This window comes from Aptenodytes patagonicus, chromosome 9, assembly GCF_965638725.1.
Source record: "Aptenodytes patagonicus chromosome 9, bAptPat1.pri.cur, whole genome shotgun sequence".
Lineage (NCBI taxonomy): Eukaryota > Metazoa > Chordata > Aves > Sphenisciformes > Spheniscidae > Aptenodytes > Aptenodytes patagonicus.
The window spans coordinates 21,151,063-21,170,312 of NC_134957.1; the positions used below are offsets into that span (position 1 = coordinate 21,151,063).

The 19,250-nt window shown below is 42.5% G+C and overlaps 1 protein-coding gene across 5 annotated transcripts in view; it reads left to right on the forward strand.

Annotated features, from left to right (window-relative positions):
* PAK3 (p21 (RAC1) activated kinase 3) overlaps positions 1-19,250 on the forward strand; it is a 149,644-nt gene that overhangs the window by 121,151 nt on the left and 9,243 nt on the right. For all 5 annotated transcript variants that reach the window (XM_076347397.1, XM_076347396.1, XM_076347398.1 and 2 more), the window contains 7 exons: positions 3,430-3,493; positions 8,314-8,362; positions 11,174-11,286; positions 12,170-12,287; positions 13,139-13,238; positions 13,671-13,867; positions 18,668-18,805. In XM_076347397.1, coding sequence (XP_076203512.1) covers positions 3,430-3,493; positions 8,314-8,362; positions 11,174-11,286; positions 12,170-12,287; positions 13,139-13,238; positions 13,671-13,867; positions 18,668-18,805 — 779 coding nt within the window. The remainder of the gene's footprint in view (positions 1-3,429; positions 3,494-8,313; positions 8,363-11,173; positions 11,287-12,169; positions 12,288-13,138; positions 13,239-13,670; positions 13,868-18,667; positions 18,806-19,250) is intronic.

The following is a 19,250-nucleotide window of genomic DNA, read 5'->3' on the forward strand; positions in this document are numbered from 1 at the left end:
GAGGCCTTCCTTAGCTGTGAGATGTCAGCTGCTTGTGTAGAGTTTTCTGCACCCTTAGCAGGTTGACAGGACTATAAAGAACTGAATCTCAGTGCCATTAGGGAGTATCCAAGGGCTAAGTTGAACACCTTTAGCTGAGGGCACAATGAAATAAATTCCAGAGCAGATAGTTACCTGCAGGTATGTCAGCTTATAAAGGGAGGAAATACAGCTTCTTAGCTGAGGCTACATGTTTGAGGCAGGCTTCCACCATGAGATCTGCAGGTACCCTGCATACACAAACCTAAGTATGCATATCGTTTATTCAAGCTTCTGTGTATGCCAGATTAGGACTGAGCCCTTGAGGAGTTGCGGGTTATATCTTTGAGATGTTACATGCTTTCATGCTTTTTCTTTCTTAAGAATTTGATACCAAGTGAGCAAGGTCTGAAGGTCTGCCTTGGGCAAATTGTGATGTGGACAATGAAAATCTTTTTGTGCTTTCATGAAGCTATCTGAAAACGGGGGTGATGCTTTTTTGTTATAGTCCTGGGCTAATTATATTTAAGCATGTGTGGTGATTGGGTTTTTCTGTTTTGTTTTAACTCGTATGACTTCTCCACCTTGCCTATTTCCCCCACAATTGATTTTATGCCACTTTTAGGAAGACGTTCCCTGCTCTCTTTTACCTTAAATTGCTTTCATAATTCTTTTCTGCTTGAAATAACTGGGGTTTTTTTAGAGCCACTTTCATTACAAGTTTTACTAGGGAGTAAAGCCTGAAATATTGAGATAAGATCAAACAAAATTCTGTCTGTAATGAAATCATGAATATGTTCCACTGTAATTATAAAACAGAAGTGGCCCAATTCTGCTTTCTTATCCACTTAATTTAGGACTTGATAAAGGAAAGTGCTTAAAGACATCAAAATAGCTGATACGTTTATCTTTTGTCTAGAGTAGGGAGTGCTTCTCTGAACTGGAGCCGCGTACCACTCACTTTGTTGATTTTAGTGCCGTCATATTTGACGTGCATTGGCTTAGCACAGGAAACCAGCCACAAACAACTAAGTTGTGAAAGCAGCTGCTCAAGTTTTGAGGAAAAACACCAGAAACCTGAACTGCAAAATCAGGGGCAAATTTGGAAAATTCTTTTTCAAAATATTTGTTCTGCAGTCTTTTTCTTTATTCTTTTCTAACGTGAACTTCCACAAACTTCTGATATCTGTTCTGATAGATACACAGTTCCATTAACTAGCTGAAAATAGCACCTAGCCAGACACGGACAACACAGTGTTTTTCCTGTTGTCCAGCCCAGCACAGGATTACGGCAGTGTCTGGTTTAGTACTGCGGAGTCTCATGGGGATCCCTGTCTGGGGGATGGTTAAGCTCAGTAGTGTGAGTGGGAGGGTATGCTTTCTCATCTCGCATCCCTTCTTCCAGTCAGTTAAAAGGGAGTCCCAGAGTCCTTTGGTCATATTCTTCTTGACTGAAGAGGTATTTTGTAGTGGAAACCCACTATAGAGGAGCAGAATGAAAGCTTCGTCTTACATTATACGTTTCGGTGAGATGAAACTTCAAAAAGTTAACCAGGTCCTGAAAGCATTACGTCCTTGGCTTGGACTCCAGACAATCCAGTTACTCTAACTCTTGCAGGCTGGCACAGCAGGGCGGGACCACTTCAGGCTACTTGAGGCTGTGTCGGCATCCTCTGCCAGCAGGCAGGCGCTCACGCTGCCATCAGCAGTGGGCACTGGCTGGCGTTCCTGGAGTGCCGGGTGAGGGGACCGAGTACCGTGGGGCAAAGGAAGCCTCTTCTCCTGCAGCTCCCATTAGCAATCTTGCCAAGGCCAGTAAAATTGTTTTAGCAGGGAGTGTACCAGATGGTGTTGATGACCCGTCATCTTGCCATGCTGGCAGGCAGGATTCCTGGCTAGGCATCTAGTCAGATGCCCATTTGGATGCTAAAGCCCTCTGCTCCAGAGAAATGGCCTGGACCGGGGAGAGAGGTGTTTCTTACTACTTACAGCGAATGGCGCATCACCTAGTTTTGTTTTGAATGCACAGGTGAACAAATAAGTATATGTTTGTATTTGTAATACAGGAATATTGCCAGATCAGTCAAACAAAATATGCTGTGAAACATTGGAAGTATTTCCTCCTGAACTAATCTTCTTAAAGTACTTAGTGATGTATGTTCCAAGTTAAATCTTTAGAAGTCATTTGCATTGAGCCATCACCTTAGGCTTCATTGTTTGTATTTTATCTAGGAAACTACCAGACCAGAAAAAACAAGATTGTTGGGGTTTTTTTTTTAATTATTCCTTCAGATTTGTTTGAGTTTATCAGATTTTGGCTCTTCATTTGACACAAACACAGTATCCTAATTACTGCTTTCTTTCCTTCACGTGCAGACTGCCTACACCTCTGAGTGGGCAAGAAGCCGTCAAGCAGTGCATGCTGTAATTTTGGCTTTCAGTGGCACATGAGCTCCACAATGGCTGATGGACCCGGACTGTCCCGTGCCCTGTGCTGGACGGGCCGGCCCTGCCTTCCCGCTGCTGCAGCACAGAGCTGCCAGGAGGCGGCAGCACCCCATCTGGCCTGGCTTCTGAACCGCATCGCCTGTACTCATGAAATTATCAGCATCTCATTTGTGCAGCTGTCTGTGTAGCACTAGCGCCTGCGGAATATTGCTGTTCTTGTTATCCATCACGGCTGTGCTTATTTGTGAAGATCAGCATGTGTGAAGTGTTGAGAGTGCGAGTCAAATGCTAGTTACTGATCCAAGTCAGGTTGAAGACAAGCAGTGTGGTTCTTAAAATGGCACAAGCAAGGTCTTCTTCAGAACTTAGCCTGGTAATAAATTATGAGGGTCATAGTTCTTAAAGCCCCGTAATTATTGATTATAACATGAGATGCTGTTCTTTAAAAACATAAAGGCATTCTTTTAGCAAACTGCTGAAAGGTTGAAAAGATCCCATCCTGGAAACACTTCGCAATATTCTTCCTGTTCTGAAAATGGCGCCTGTTCATAAAAATTGATTCCAGAACCCAAGGTGCATTTACTTTTCGGAAGTATTAAACCTTCTGTTGAATCACACAGAGTATTTATTCCTAAGAAAGTAAAGGTTCTGTTCTTCAGCTCTCATTAATGTTTATAGACAACAAACACTTGCATTGGTACTTGTTCTTTTCTGGTATCTGTCTCTGTGAATGTTTCTCCATGTTCTTAGTTTCCTGTCAAGGTAACTCTCCAAAGGACTGTAGAAAATCAGTCTTCGTGGAGGCCCTCTGTGCTATGGAGCTGACTGTATTATTGTTGTTGTTGTTGTTACCCAACTGACTACAAATGGCTCACAACCCCAGACAGTGGGGCAGCATTTCTGATCTGCTGGAAGGTGGTATCTCCATTTTTAATTGAGCATCTTGAATTTTGTTTCTTTCAGGGAGCATTGTGAGCGTGGGAGATCCTAAGAAGAAATACACTCGATTTGAAAAAATTGGCCAAGGGTAAGTCCAATCACAGTTACTTATACAAAAACATGGGCCAGGTGTTTTGCTGGTGTAATATCAAGCGTGAAGTCGGGCAAGTGCCAAACATGTTCAGACACTAGGTTTAGATTCAGATTCTCCTGTCTCTCAGTACTGATCAGAATTTATAACTGTGGTCAGAAGGCATCATCAAAGACAACTTGATGCTGGCAATATCTTGTCTGCAGCAAGGAGCAGGACCTGGAAGATCTACTGTCCCTCAAGTGTGTGGCACCTGTTTGCTTATTTTCTTAGGAGAAATCATTTTTGTATGTCTCAAAATAATATGGCCACGCTAAAGAAAGGAGAAGAAACTTTATTCCCTAAAAGAGTAACCTACCACCTGATAGTTGTCAGATAAATAACAGTTCTCAGTAACATTTCTTTCAAATATTTTGCTTAAAAAAATATTCAGTGATCAGGATTATAACCACATAGTTTAGAAACTGAAACCAGAGATTAAATAATAAGCTCGCTTTTCTAGCAGAGGCAGTAAAAAACAAAAATTCAGTAACAAACACGGTGTCGATGCACAAAGTGTGTGATGAGAAAATGCATCATCTGCCTGATGGCAGACCACTCATGGATCCTGCAGGTTTTAGGAGCTTACTGAAAATAATCAACCGAGCTATTCCCTTTTGAAACCCAACTTCGCTTACTGTAAATAGGAAATATTTCAAATCAATCCTATGTGAGAAGGCAAGAACAGAAGAAATTACATCAAAATTGGGTATCTGACTTGCATTTTAAATACGGACAGACTCCCTGCTCGGTCAAAGTTTTCTTGGCTGTGTTGTAAATCCAGGACGGCTAGCGCCATTTGTGTAACACCAGGATCACACTGCTGTCAGTGTATGACAGAAGCTGTTTACTGACATCAGGAGATATTTTTCTGCCTTAACTGTTGATGAGGTTTGAACTCAGGGTAGCGTGTTGCTGGCCTAGAACTGATACATACTGCAGAAAGCCAGACACACTCATGCTCTTTCTCTAGCAGGCTTTATCATAGATATATCTTGTTTGGTAGGGTACTTGTGCGAAGGTGTTTCTGCTCCATTCATTGTATGAAGACCCTTTTTTCAGATTCCAGCTTGCTTTCTACCCGAAGCTTTGGTTCTTACTGTCATTTGTAAAATGTCAGTGGACACTTAGAGCTGTGCCAGTATCTCAAAAGATGTCAGCTGAAGAAGTGGGAGAATAAACATGCGTGTGAAGCAGATTATTGCTGTCACCGTGAGAATATGACCATCACCCTCACATTCTTTTATTTTGACAGTCCTAGGAGTGAGCTTTTACAAAGGTGCCTCAACAACTGGTGGAAAGACAAGTGGCTAATATCTGGCCTAAAAGGGTATCTAAATTGATTTCCTCCAGCTTTTAGTACAGCCTGAAGATTGCATGCCCTTCTTACAGAGGAGTGAGTGTGCTGCCGTAACCAGCTCATGACTGCAATGCCGCAGGTCAATTTACAGTGATGGGGAAAGATCCTAAAGAAAAAAATCATCACAAAGGTAATCAAACAGGATGATCAGGAGGAACCGGACTGCTGCATGGCTGGAGTTAGCGTGTCTGTCTGCAGCAGGGCTGGGCTGAGATGCACTGCCTCAGATGGTGCTGATGGTGCTTAGTTGGTGCAGGTGCCAGTTCCTGAGCTGCCCGCCTTTGCAATGAGTTGGGTACAGTTATGCCAAAGGCACTACTAGTGTTGGAAGTGAGTAGTTTTTTAGTAGCTGCTAATGAGAGCACTGCAAGGCAGCAAGAGACGTGGCTGCTCAGAGAACTGCAGGTAGAGAGCAACTTCTTACATAAGGAAAAGCAACTTAACCGGCACGTAGCACTCGATGGCTGCATACAGCTGGTAACTTAATAAACAGTGTGATGGTTTTACAGCCATTTTGCAGTGAACGGTAGTCAGCAGGCCTGTACTGAAGGAACAGGTCAGCTTCAGTGCTGAGTCTCTGGTTTGTCATCTGTCTCCGGTTGAGGACTGAAAATGGTGCTGACACCAGAGGAAACTTAGTTAACTAGTGCTTGATAAAGAGGCTGTGTTTGCTCAAGCAGTGTTAGCTCTTGCTAGAAAGACAAATTAATATGGAGCCATGAGCAGCCTGGGTTCAGGTTGTGTTTTTTAACTTGTACTGCACTGCATCAGTGACACAGATCTAATTGTGGGCCCTGGTACTTACAGAATCATAGAATCATTTAGGTTGGAAAGGACCTTTAAGATCATCACGTCCAACTGTTAACCTAGCACTGCCAAGTCCACCCCTAAACCATGTCCCTAAGCACCACATCTACATGGCTTTTAAATACCTCCAGGGATGGGAACTCCACCACTTCCCTGGGCAGCCTGTTCCAATGCTTGACAACCCTTTTGGTGAAGAAATTTTTCCTAATATCCAATCTAAACCTCCCCTGGCGCAACTTGAGGCCATTTCCTCTCGTCCTGTCGCTTGTTACTTGGGAGAAGAGACCGACCCCCACCTCGCTACAGCCTCCTTTCAGGTAGTTGTAGAGCGCGATAAGGTCTCCCCTCAGCCTCCTCTTCTCCAGGCTAAACAACCCCTGTTCCCTCAGCCGCTCCTCATCAGACTTGTTCTCCAGACCCCTCACCAGCCTCGTTGCCCTTCTCTGGACACGCTCCAGCACCTCAATGTCCTTCTTGTAGTGAGGGGCCCAAAACTGAACACAGTGTTCGAGGTGCGGCCTCACCAGTGCCGAGGACAGGGGCACGATCACTTCCCTAGTCCTGCTGGCCACACTATTTCTGACACGAGCCAGGATGCTCTTGGCTTTCTTGGCCGCCTGGGCACACTGCCGGCTCATGTTCAGCCGGCTGTCGACCAGCACCCCCAGGTCTTTTTCTGCCAGGCAGCTTTCCAGCCACTCTTCCCCAAGCCTGTAGGGTTGCATGGGGTTGTTGTGACCCAAGCGCAGGACCCGGCACTTGGCCTTGTTGAACCTCATACAGTTGGCCTTGGCCCATCGATCCAGCCTGTCCCAGTCCCTCTGTAGAGGGTTCCTACCCTCAAGCAGATCAAGTGCCGCCCAACTTGTTGTTGTCTGTAAACTTACTGAGGGTGCACTCACTCCCCTCGTCCAGATCTTTGATAAAGATACTGAACAAACTGGCCCCAATACTGAGCCCTGGGGAACACCGCTCGTGACCGGCCGCCAACTGGGCTTAACTCTATTCACCACAACTCTTATTTGCCTAACTGCATTAAAACCAAGATAATTACAGAAGCGTTTAAAAGTTAGATACAGATCAGAAATTACAGTTGCTTAGAAGTAAAAGTTCATAATGCAGAATCACAGAGCCCTTGCAATTAATTTACAGCTTTATTTAAATTAATCACCTTTATCTAAACTCCTCATGGATGGCCTGGAGCATACCAAAAGCGTCCTAATTTAAATAGCTGTTTTTAAATAAACCCTGACGGGACTTTGCTCAGGAGGTACAGCACAGTGTTAGCAAGTCTGAATAAATGGTGTTGGCTTTTTATGAAAACAAATTGGATTAATCTCAACAATTAGTCATAGGAAAATGCATTTGCATTTATATTAAAAGAATACATAGCGTGCCCAATGAGAACATTGTTCTCACCACAGACATAGTCTCTGGTGCCTGTTGAATTAAAATGCTTCAGAAATATTTCAGCCTGCAGGTAAACAAACAAGCCGTGGGATCATGTGAAAATGAGCAAACTGATTTTGGCATTTTCAGTCAGTGGGACACTTGCCGGATGCGTGTTCCCGCTTCTCAGAATTCCCGCCCTTGCCTCACTGTCCATGCGGACGCGAGCTTCTTAAATGATGGCAGTGTGAACCTGTGGTTTAGCTCAGAAGGAAGCCCCATTAGGGTTTACAAGCCTGCAGTTGCTTTTAAACCCAAAGGGATTTCCGCTGATCGTGGCCTTTCTGGCCCTTCACATCATTACAGAGGAAGAACCTCTTTTTATGAGAGGCAGATGGCAAACAAAACCCCACACTGTCTAGTCTGCAGGTGAGCATGCCATTTATTTCTGGTGGCTCTACAACACAACTGAAGCAAAACATAGACACCATGAAGAGTCCTTCACGTGTCTGGTGCACCTAACAGAAGCAGCTGCTGATGGCTGTTGACACACAAAGAAGCTGTCTAAGGATCCTCTGTTTTGAGTAGTTGTCCATTTGTGTGTGAAACAATATATGCCTTAACCTGCTCTAGCTGTGACCTCGCAGGATGGCTGGAGAATAGTTTCCTTGCATGCTGGAGAAAGCTGTGTCTAGATCCTTTCCTCAAACGGCTGTCACATGTATTGAGGGTTCTCAGAAAGGCTGCATGGTGTTGCCTGAATTTTGCAGATAGATTCAAATAAGAGGTCTGAAAAGGCACAACTACACTGTATGTTACATTCCTGGGGAAAAAAACACCCCCCACCCCCCAAAAAAAAGGAGAAAAAAAAAAAACCCACCAAACCAACAAAGCAAAACTGGAGAAAATGGAAAAAGAGTTAAATATATTATTTTCCAGCTTTTGTAGACACGCCCCCTTAAGTTTTGAACTAAAATAATTTAGTATGTACATTTGAGATTTGCACCAGCCCTTTTTCTTCGTGTTGGACATAAGTTTTATCTTGGATACCCTGCATGGCGGAGGGCTGGTGGGCTGCTGCGCTGTGCGCTGCTGGCTGAAGGAGTGGGTGAACAAAGGTGTTTTATAAACACTACAGGCAGCAGAGATCTCCTGTCTGGGCTTGTTTTCACTCATAGGGACTAAACCGCTTCTCATTTCTTCGCTGCTGTTTTGTTTCTAGGGCATCAGGAACTGTTTATACAGCAATCGACATCGCCACAGGACAAGAGGTAAGTGTCAACAGTCCCAGCAGATTTTGCAGGTATTCAGTGCTTTCCCCTCTGGTGCGAACTGTGGATGGGGCTTTCGGGTCGCCAGGAGATCTTTACTGCAAAGGCTGTTCCTCTGAAGCACAGACTAGTGTCAGCCTGCAAAATACATCTTCTGCTGAGGCTGTTCCTCTTAAGCATGGACTAGTGTCAGCTGGCAAAATACATCATCTGCTCTCTTCAGCTTTTTGGTGAAAGCTCTTTAAGGGCAAAGTGGTTCTGTGCCTCAGTAACTGAACACTTACTGTGGCTATCCGCTTTCCAGCAACCATTACACTGAGGTGTTGATTAATGCTTGAAAAGGTGCCTGCAAATTCCTGGGGGAAGGTCCTGGTCCCCCTGGAATCAGTAAGAGCTTTGGTGTTCTCTGTGCTTGGGCTGATGCTTCACCCATAGCTTTTAAGGCCAATTGTAAGAGAATTGTCTTCAGAACAGGTCAGTGCTCTCCACAGTATTGTTGGTCCCAGCCTGGTACCATGTTACATCATCCCTGAATGGGTATTTTAATGGAGAGAAATCTGTAAAGAAATCCCAGCAAGCTTTTGGGCCTGATAAAAACTACAGAATTTTTATTGCCAGTGTAAATGTATTGGTTTAGAAATTGTTATATCTCTGTTGCCCAGTGTGCATGAAGTTGTGCTATTACAGAGAATGTTGGTCTATATATACAGTTTAACTCTGTACATTTACAGCATAAAACCTGCCTGTGGACCTGGCCGTAGATCGGTTAGCAATACAGATTGTAAAATCTAAAGATCTGTCATAATGAGAGGTCTCAGGAGAACCCTAGGGGTGGTTGCAGATTCCCCTATTGCTGTGAGGAATAAATAGCTTCATTATGTCGCTTAATTTCAGACAGACTTTGTCCTTAATAACTACCAGAAAGAATGCAAGGAGGGAAGCGGTATCTTTCAGAGAAGAACACGCTAGCTCTGTCTTGATTACTAAATATATTAACGCATCAACTAGCTGATGGAGGCTGCCGTCATTCAGTCCCAATTTATCTTAATCACAGGTTCAGACAGTAATAATATTTAGCATTTTTTCCATCATGTGTTTCATCTTCAAAGTATAATGCAAGACCTAATTAAGGAGAGATCATGTTTAGGACGCTATTTTGTGTTTTAGTCATACTGACGCTGGTTGACACACACACTGACAAATGAGAAGACATATCATAGCATCATAGAATAGTTTGGGTTGGAAGGGACTTTTAACGGTCCTGCAGATAAAGTATATCGAGAGCAAAGATCTCTCCTAAACTATACAGTCATGTTTAGGTCCAGTGTCAGTGACAGCCCATTACAGCCCGTGAACTGGTCACAGGGAAGTGGGGGTAAGGGGGGTGAGAAACAAATCTTGAAGGAAACCAGTGTTAAATCTGACAGTCCCTGTAGTGGCTGCTTTAAAGTGGCATCTTAACCTTCATTTCCTTTTCCAAGCCCGAGTTTTTGAATATATAAAACCCTGCCTGAAAATCTGGCTAGAAAACCAGGAATGAGAGCAGAGGGGTGGTCCCTTTCATGTCATGTCAAGAGCAGAACTAAACAGAGGGGGAGGCTGGCCAAATTGTGTATGGAGGAAACAAGAGGCAGATTTTAAATAGCCACGGGGGCCACATCTCCCCACAAGGTGTGTGTTGGGTAGGAGGGCTCTTCTGGGACTGCTGGGGAAGATGTATTTGTAGGAGTCCTTGGCTGGAGCTGAGCTGGATGGCAGGGAGAGAAGTAGGGCTGAGCCCAGAGGGACGGGGCTGGCAGAAGCGGGCTCAGCAAGGAGGCCAGGACAAAAAGCTCAAGTGGAGACCGTGGCTGCCTGGGGGAAGATGGTACTGAGCGGAGGAGCCAGGATGAGGCAGAGGCAGGATGGTTACAATGGTTCAGAGCAGAAGTAATCATATTAGTAATAAACAGACAAGGTGGCGTCTTAGAGAATCCCGTTGCTCTTTGGGGCTACAGCTTCAGATTTCTGATTTATCATTTCTGGCTGTCAGCAAATACATCTGAATCTTACTGGTAGTTTCTCACCCACCTGCAGTGCTGCACTTTATAACTGCTCTTAGATCCCTTGCAGACCTCTATCTAAAAGCCCTAAGCCCTGCTTATAACCCTGGGTGTATCCATAAAATACTATAGCATGGATTATTTTTTTCAAACCCAGAAGATAACTGCAAATCTAAACTGTGTTAAAGAATGTTATTTAGGGTTGCAAAATCAAAATTCAAGACGTTAGGAAGTGCTAGGATTGTATTTTTTTGTTGTGTAACCTTTGTGATCTTTTTAGTATGGCATTTTATATGTAACATACGTGTTTTCTTTCAGTTATGCAGTCAAGTTAAGAATAATGGCAGTTGCTGAAATAATGATCAAAAATCATATAAGTGCTGAAGTATTACCAGCTGTTTTTATATATTTTCACAGTAACAAAATCATTTCCTGCTTGCAAAACGTGCATGAATAATAATAGTGGTGATAAACTAAGGCCATTTGAGAAGAATGTAGGTCCAGAGAGTGTTAGAGATTTGTGGTTGATAGTTTAAAGACCATTTTTACAGATTTTACAAGGCAAAATAGATATGGCCATGTGTCCTGTAACTAGCACCCAAGCTAGCAGAGAAATAGGGTGTTGTGATGTAAGTTACGGAGCTCTTATGTCTAATAACAAGACAGTCTGGCACAGCTCTGCTACGTCATTCCAAAAACACTCGCTCCGTGTTCATTCTGAACTCGTGCAACAGACCACTCAAGTTAATGGTTTTCAATGTCATTTTAGGTGGCCATAAAGCAAATGAATCTCCAACAACAGCCCAAAAAGGAACTAATTATTAATGAAATCCTGGTCATGAGGGAAAATAAGAACCCCAATATTGTTAACTATTTAGACAGGTAAGTAGTTCTGGTCTTACCACGTGACTCTTCATTTACGTACTGCAAGCCAAAGATTAAAAAAACCTTTTGGTCACTGACAGAAAATTGACCTCCTTATTTTTTTATCTACTCATATACAATGTGTGGGAGGAGATTGCATTTTGTCTGCATTAATCTTTTCTGGCATATATAGTTTGAAGACTGTTTTCAAAAACCTGGATCAGCCATATCTTACTAAAACAACAGCCTGTAAGTTCATTACCTCCATGTTTTGCTGTTTGGGGTTTTTTGGTTTGTTTGGGTTTTTTTTTTTAAGTTGATCGTATCTTCTGTGTCTTATGATAAGTGCTGATAAATCATAGAAATTATTTCCCTTGGGCTGTTCCCACTATTTTCCATTGCTGTGGATGCCAGGAAGACTAGGTTCTTGTTTCCAGAAAGATGTAAGTTGCCAGTTTTTAAATTGTTTTTCCTGTTTCTGAATGTATTTTATGTAAGGTTTTCCAAACTGTTGACCAATTTCTGTCCTCAGTGGTACACGCCCTCCTACCATGGACGACTATGAAAGTTGTGTTGCCTTTTCCTGGAGTTAATCGTGGAATTTATGTGTTAAGACAATGAACCAGATGATGTGATATGTCCTGGTTCAAGATGTATCTTTGCCGTTACTAAACTGCATTTTTCACTTGCTTGCCATCTAAGACGTCTAATTTTTCACTTATGTACCTTTCTCATTTAGCCTGCACAGATTCTAAGTACTGTGTAGGCTAGAAGGAGTGTCTGTTCATTTTATTCTGTCTCCATTTAAGAATGACCTGGAAACAAAAATCAACTGTAGTCTTTTTCATAAGGTAATTTAGCTATGCACATTCACCTCAATGCCATTGTTTTCTTCTTTCAGCTACCTAGTCGGTGATGAACTCTGGGTGGTTATGGAATACTTGGCTGGAGGCTCTTTAACCGATGTTGTTACAGAGACATGTATGGATGAAGGACAGATAGCAGCTGTCTGTAGGGAGGTAAGGGATCCCGCGTGTGCTTCTGATTACTTGGACAGGATGGTACATCTAAACGGGTGGTAAGAACATGAGTGATTCCATGTTCAAAGCTTTGTTTCTGTGTGGCTTTGATAATATGGAGAAGAGCGAGCATCTTCAGTGAACTGCCTGCCAGTATCACTGCACTTATTATACTTTGTTGTTATATTCTTATATACTGTTATTGTACGATCTTTTTTTTTTTTTTTTTTTTTAGTTATACTATTCTCAACTTTGCCTCTTTCAACATTTGCCTGGAGCATGTCTGTACTGCATTCCTTGCCTGTAAAAGCAAACATGCTGGTGGCAGAATTTTAAAATAACAGCAAAGAAAAATAGAGACTCATTTATCACAGTCCTCAGCTTAAAAGGGTAGCATTCCACCCAAAATGGTGTTTGCTTCTGAAAAATGACTAACATGCTATTTCCAAATCTGCTGTAGAGCCTAACAATAAAATCTTTGTCATGCAACCTCCCACCCGAAAGTGATCCACTTCATACCGAAGGAAAGGACTTTTTCTTTTTTGGCAAACAGTAGTTTGTCGTATGGATGGAGATAGCACGTTCATTGCAGCAGCAGTCATTCTGTCTGTGCTTTCAGGGGATAGTCTGTAACAATAATTGACATTTCTGTTTCAAAAGCTAATATGCCTTCATTTAGAAAGTTATTACTCTAATAGTGTTGAAGCAGCAAGCTATTCCTCTTGACAGCACAATGTTCTGCCATTACTCACAATTCATCTAGAAATTAAATCTTTTAGAGCCATTTCCTTTCTTGTGTGATGAAATCAAGTCATTAACTTTTACCCTCATGTTTCTTTTTTACCTATCAGTGCCTGCAAGCACTGGATTTCCTTCATTCAAACCAAGTGATTCACAGAGACATCAAAAGCGACAATATTCTTCTCGGAATGGACGGATCTGTCAAATTGAGTAGGTATTCTTGGTCAGGCGCAGCGTTCCCAGGATGTGGTGTGGGGCTGCTTTTGACTGACTGCCAGTTACCCAAAAGTGATTGCCTGTGGTAGTGCGCTGACCACTGCCGCAAGCTAAGAGCACAATTCCAATGTGCAGAGAGGTATAGAAAGGGAAAAGGTGTAAAGAGTGACTTTGGTTTGTGTATGTCCCTTCCAGAGGGAGGGAGTTACAATCGAAAGCCTCAAGTGGATAAAAGCCACTGCATGAAACTTGAGGGGTTTTTTAAGTGGCCAGTTCAATATTTCCTTGGCTACAGCACTGTGTAAACAGAGCATGGCCACTTTTCCAGAAAAATTCAACAACGCCTTCTCAGGCATATAACGGGGATTTCTTTTGCTCAGTTTCATAATTAAAGCTGGCTTTAACAATACTTGTTTTTCTCTTCAGCTGATTTTGGCTTCTGTGCTCAGATCACCCCCGAGCAGAGTAAACGGAGCACAATGGTCGGGACTCCTTACTGGATGGCACCAGAAGTGGTGACAAGAAAAGCATACGGCCCCAAAGTGGACATCTGGTCACTTGGGATCATGGCAATAGAAATGGTGGAAGGAGAACCTCCTTACCTTAATGAAAATCCTCTCAGGGTAAGGTGCATGTCTTTCTAATCTGTCCTGTTTTGTCTCCCATGAGACAAAAATCCCAGTCACATCAGCTTCAACTAGTTCCACCAAGGCCCGCTTCTGAAAATGTCACTGGAGCATATCGGCGTATACTGTAGCTTTGGTTACGTCAATGGGAGAACCTCAAAAGAGAAGTGACATGTAGCCAGTTCAGAAATGTGCCATTTTTTCCTTCAACGATGCTTGAAATTTCTCGTGCGGTTTTGGAACTCTCTTTGAGTTCTGTATCTCTGAATGACAAGAATTTTTCAGCGGCAAGTTTCTCCAATTGGGGAATTCTTATGAAAAGCATTTCAACTGTATCTGCAGGCAGAGAAGTCTTTTCAAACTCGGATCAGTGCCGATTGCTTACCTGAGCCTTTCGGGAAGTGTCACCGGTTATAGTAATGCCATAATTACTTATTACCAAATACATTTCTAAAAGTATGTTTTAGCACAGATATTTGTAGTAAACTAACGTATTTTTAATGTTTTGAAGTTTTCAGTTTTATCCCAATTCCTTAAAATGAAATGACCAGTTCTTATACCAAATGAGCATGTAATAGTGGAGGAATGTATACCAAGATAAAACCTCATGACTGATAGCTAAAACAAAGTTAAATGCTGCACATCTAGTTCCTGATAGGATGCGGGAATTTATGAGGAAATTAATTTTGACCTATGTGTATACATACATAATTTTTGTTAAGGCTAGAATGAAAATAGAGCATGACCTTTAGCTTTTCTCATAGCAGTAAGGCTGCGCTCTCTCTGGTCTATGGCACCCAGACTGCGTACTGCAGACTGCAAGAAGAAACAACAGAATGGTCAGGAAATGTCCCCAGCCGTGCTGCTTAAGAAAGGAGTACAACAATTATACAAATTTCAGTCTTCCACTCTTTTTGAAAAAAGGTTCCTGAGTTTTCTTGGAAGACTACTTTTGGTTTGGTAGGTGCCCTGGGGCTTTTTGGTTCCAGTGCACACATGTGGAGTGGTGTGTGCTGTGCCACCTCGTGAGGGGGGATAAGGCAGAAACAGGTTTGGATTCAGACTGATGGTGGATAAGCAGAGTGCCCCATAGCTGGCAGGGTGGCAGTAGGCCTGCGTCACTGCAGCCCCATTTTACCAGCAGAGACTTTTGCACATCACCGGTTTTGCTTCAGTTTCCTGCAAAGAGAGGACCCCATATTCCACTTGCTTCCATAGAGGACCCTTGCAAAAAATGCATTTGCCTTGTGTAAGGCAGCAAAAACAGATGAAGAGAATTAGCATTACTGGTCCAGATGCTGAAAATTCCCTGCTTCCTTAACCTCAAATGTTGATTAGGGCTCCTCGAGAAGCCTCAGGTCAACTGTTAGAAAGATCACTGGATTTCTTATCTCTGGCTAAAATCACATTCAGCTATTCCTGCCTGTACCCAGCTTATTTGAGATGCTCTTTTTCTCCATACATGCCTCATCTCCTGCTGGAGTTAAGATCAACTTGAACACTTAGAGCTTGAAGGCATCTTCAGGTGTCTGAGTAAAATTGCAGTAGATTAAAATCAGGCATCTGAAGTTGGTACCATCTGTACTAGCTTCCTGGGCTCTTTTGCAGAGGTTGTTGCCCCTGAGCTAGGAACAGTGAACAGCTTGTGATGGACTGCCTGAAGTTCCCCAGTTATCAGCTGGTTTTATTAAGGTAAATCAACCCCAATAGGGGCAGGATCCATCTGCTGTTGTATGTGGAATCAGAGACTTCAGGGAGAGGTCTCAGCTGCATCCAAACAGGAGAGCTTATAAGCAAGACCTGTTTTTACAGCAAAGTTTTTTTTAGCTGGTGGCACACAGTAGTTGTTGGGTTTAATAGTTGCATTGAGACCACATTCAGGGCATTCTGCAAAGCCTGGAAACAAAAGGATGCTCTTTCATTTTTATGAATGATTGTTTTAATAACAGAAGGCACGCAGGAGCTTCAGTTACTGACACTAATTTAAATACATAAATAAATTATAAGGGCATTAAAGGATCATTAATCATAGCGTTAACAGCAGTCTTAATGTAGATGCATTTGTTGTTTTCCACACGTAGAGCAAAAGCATCCCATGTTGCTCAGGTTCTTTCCAGCCTATGCAGAACTCACAGGAATGAACCGTTTTCCAGCCATGAGTGTCCTGGATGTTTCTGTGATGGTATTTGTTTTCTCTCACTGTGATTTCCTTCCATCAGGCATTATGCCTAGTGCCTGAGGGACAAACATTGGTGTGATAAATATCCTTTGAAATGCAGGTTGGACCTCCCCAGTTTCAATTTAAAAAGAAAAAAAAAACAAAAACCAAACCAAACCTTAAGCATTTCTCTTTGCTTTTTCATTTATTAACCACAGCACATCAATTTTCTTCAAAACTGTAGCATATTTTCCAAATGCTGTGGATCTTCTACAGTTTCAGGCTTCTAAATCATCTGTATACTGTTCTGTCATGTATCTGGGTGGCCTGGATAACTTTAGGATATCGTTTGCACAGACTGCAGCTATAATTGCATGCCGAATCCTTTCTTGTTTCTTGGTATATTAAACAAATTTAATGAGCTTATTGCCCCTTTGCAGCTACTGCAAACACTCATTTCCTTTGTACTGTACTTGTTTTTCTTTGCCAGCTGTATAACGCGAAACCAAAAGATACATGATAAGAAGGTACTTCAGCTTCCCATAGACCTTTTTCTGTTGTAGAAATATTTAAAAGGTGCAGTTCCTAGCTAAAGATGACTCTTCCTCATGATTCACGTTCTGTGAAGAAACAAGCAACTAAGAGTTCCATTTGTCCTGGCACTCCTGTTTCACAGTCAGGTGAATGTAGCTGGAATAAAACTTCCAAGGTTGACATCGGTGCTGTATTCCTTTACCGCAGGAGAATTAACATCCCTCGGGTAGCACAATTTAAACATAGCGAGGACAGGCACTCCAGCTCACCGCTGTGTCCGGTGGCTGAGGTCAGCTGCAGATGGACAGGATAAGACTGATTTTGTGACATTTATGTTGTGGGAAAAGTAAAGAAACTTCCTTTTATTGTTTTTACTCTAGGATAGTTCATTTGCCTTTTTAGGCTTAGAAATTTTCCTCTGTATTTAAGAGGATAATAACAAAGTCAATTTGGTCACGGTCTGTTTAAATGCCAGTAGCTGTTATTATCATGGCAGACATTTTTATGGAAGACTCCTAGGCCTATTTCTATTATTATTACTGTATATTTTAGACATATTCTGCAAGTTTAAGTTTGAATATTTCAAAATGTTTGTCTTGGGTTTCTAAATAACATCTTGCAAAAGCAGAACGAACGCATCTCTCTAGCGTCTCAGCATGTTAGACCTTGGTTACAAGTGAACCACACTGGATAATGCTCACCCTGTGTTTTGCAAAACTACGTTATAATTCCTTGGCCTGAGGAATATCAGGAAGACTTGCTAAGCTGCATGAACACTGTCAGCTGCGTGGAAGTGAGCGTCCTTGGCTTTGCTTAAGAAACTTAAGCTTAGCTTAGGCTAGATGCTACTGAGGAGGAGAAAGGCTGGAATTTTCAAGTGTTTGGATAGGCCTGTGTGCACAGAATGACTGCATTCAGCTGAGCAGCTGGGCGTTGATGCACATCATGGAAGGGAATTCACAGAGGACTCAACCCTTAACACAGACGAATACTCCCAATTCTCAGCTAACGCTTTGCTTTGGGTTTTAAGTTGTTCCAGCTCTTCTGTCTGTGAAGATGACCCTGAAAACATGAAACAAGTGTAATAGATGTAATGTTATCTTTCCTAAAAAAAAAAACCCAAACCAAAAAAACAAATAAACTTTTCTAAAACAGTGGTTTTGAGAGATGAACTACCCCCCAGTTCTTCTCACTGGGAAGCTTGCTTGAGACACGAACGTTATCGTTTAAAGGCAACACAGTCTACTCTGCTTCTTGTCCATTTTTGCTGAAATACTTAGTGAACATATTTCTTTCATAGTCCAAGCCACTTTCTCCATGTCACCAAAACCTCCCATTTCTTCCCTGGCAATTTCTGGGATAAGGGGCATCATTAATGTATTTACTTGAGTATCAAAATTAGCACAGGGTTACCACAGGGATGGAACTACTCATTTTTCTGATTAGACTATTAAAAGTTTTTCTTCTACCACATAAGTGAAGGTGATCTGGAATTTGGAGACTGCTGAAAGACAGTTGCAGGTGGCTCCTGTCTGCCCAATTACGCATTTTCTTCGTAATACATTCGTGCATGCAACTTACGTGTCTGTGTTGAAAATGAGGTTCCAAATGTTTCTGTTTCTTTATCGAAGGAATAAGCTGATGGATTTACTTTTTTTCATCCGGTTGCCATTTTTATCAAGAACAGAGCAAAAAAACTTGACTACCTTTGTTTTATGGAAGCTGTACTTTAGGGACCAGTCAGCACTGCAGAGATGCATTTTATGTAACAATCCTTTGAAATAATATAGATAGACCAAATTCACTCTTTAAAATAGCCTGTAAAGCTACTGTCAATACTTGGAAAAGCAAAACGTGCTTTTCCTGATGTAGTTCATACTAACTAGGTCAGCCAATGAAATCAGCTGTCAAGGCAAGATCATTTTGATGTTGGAATAGCTGTGGCTGCATCAGAGGGTTTTTTTTGTTGGTACAGAAAAATCATCTCTAACCCTCTGCCAGGGAAGAAACTGCCACTGGAGACTAGACATTAAAAAATGGGGTCTATATGAGCAGTTATGGATATAAAAGAAACAGGTGGAGTCTCATGTTTCCTTTTTCTCTAGGCGCTGTATCTGATAGCTACGAACGGGACACCAGAGCTGCAGAACCCTGAGCGACTGTCCGCTGTGTTTCGCGACTTTTTGAACTGCTGCCTGGAGATGGACGTGGACAGGCGAGGGTCTGCCAAGGAACTTTTGCAGGTAAAATGTGAAGCGGCTGCAAGTGAAACAGCCGTACTATGTAACGGTTTTCTCATCAGCTAAACTCGAAGGCATCAGATGGAACCCCCTCATATCAGTCTCCAGTCTTGGTGCTTTTCAAATGAAAAATAAGTAGAATCATAGAATGGTTTGGGTTGGAAGGGACCTCTAAAGGTCATCTAGTCCAACCCCCCTGCCGTGGGCAGGGACATCTTCAACTAGATCAGGTTGCTCAGAGCCCCGTCCAGCCTGACCTGGAATGTTTCCAGGGATGGGGCATCCACCACCTCTTCGGGCAACCTGTGCCAGTGCTTCACCACCCTCAGCCTAAAACATTTCTTCCTTCTATCTAGTCTAAATCTACCCCCCTTTAGTTTAAAGCCATTCCCCCTTGTCCTGTCGCAACAGGCCCTGCTAAAAAGTCTGTCCCCATCTTTCTTATAAG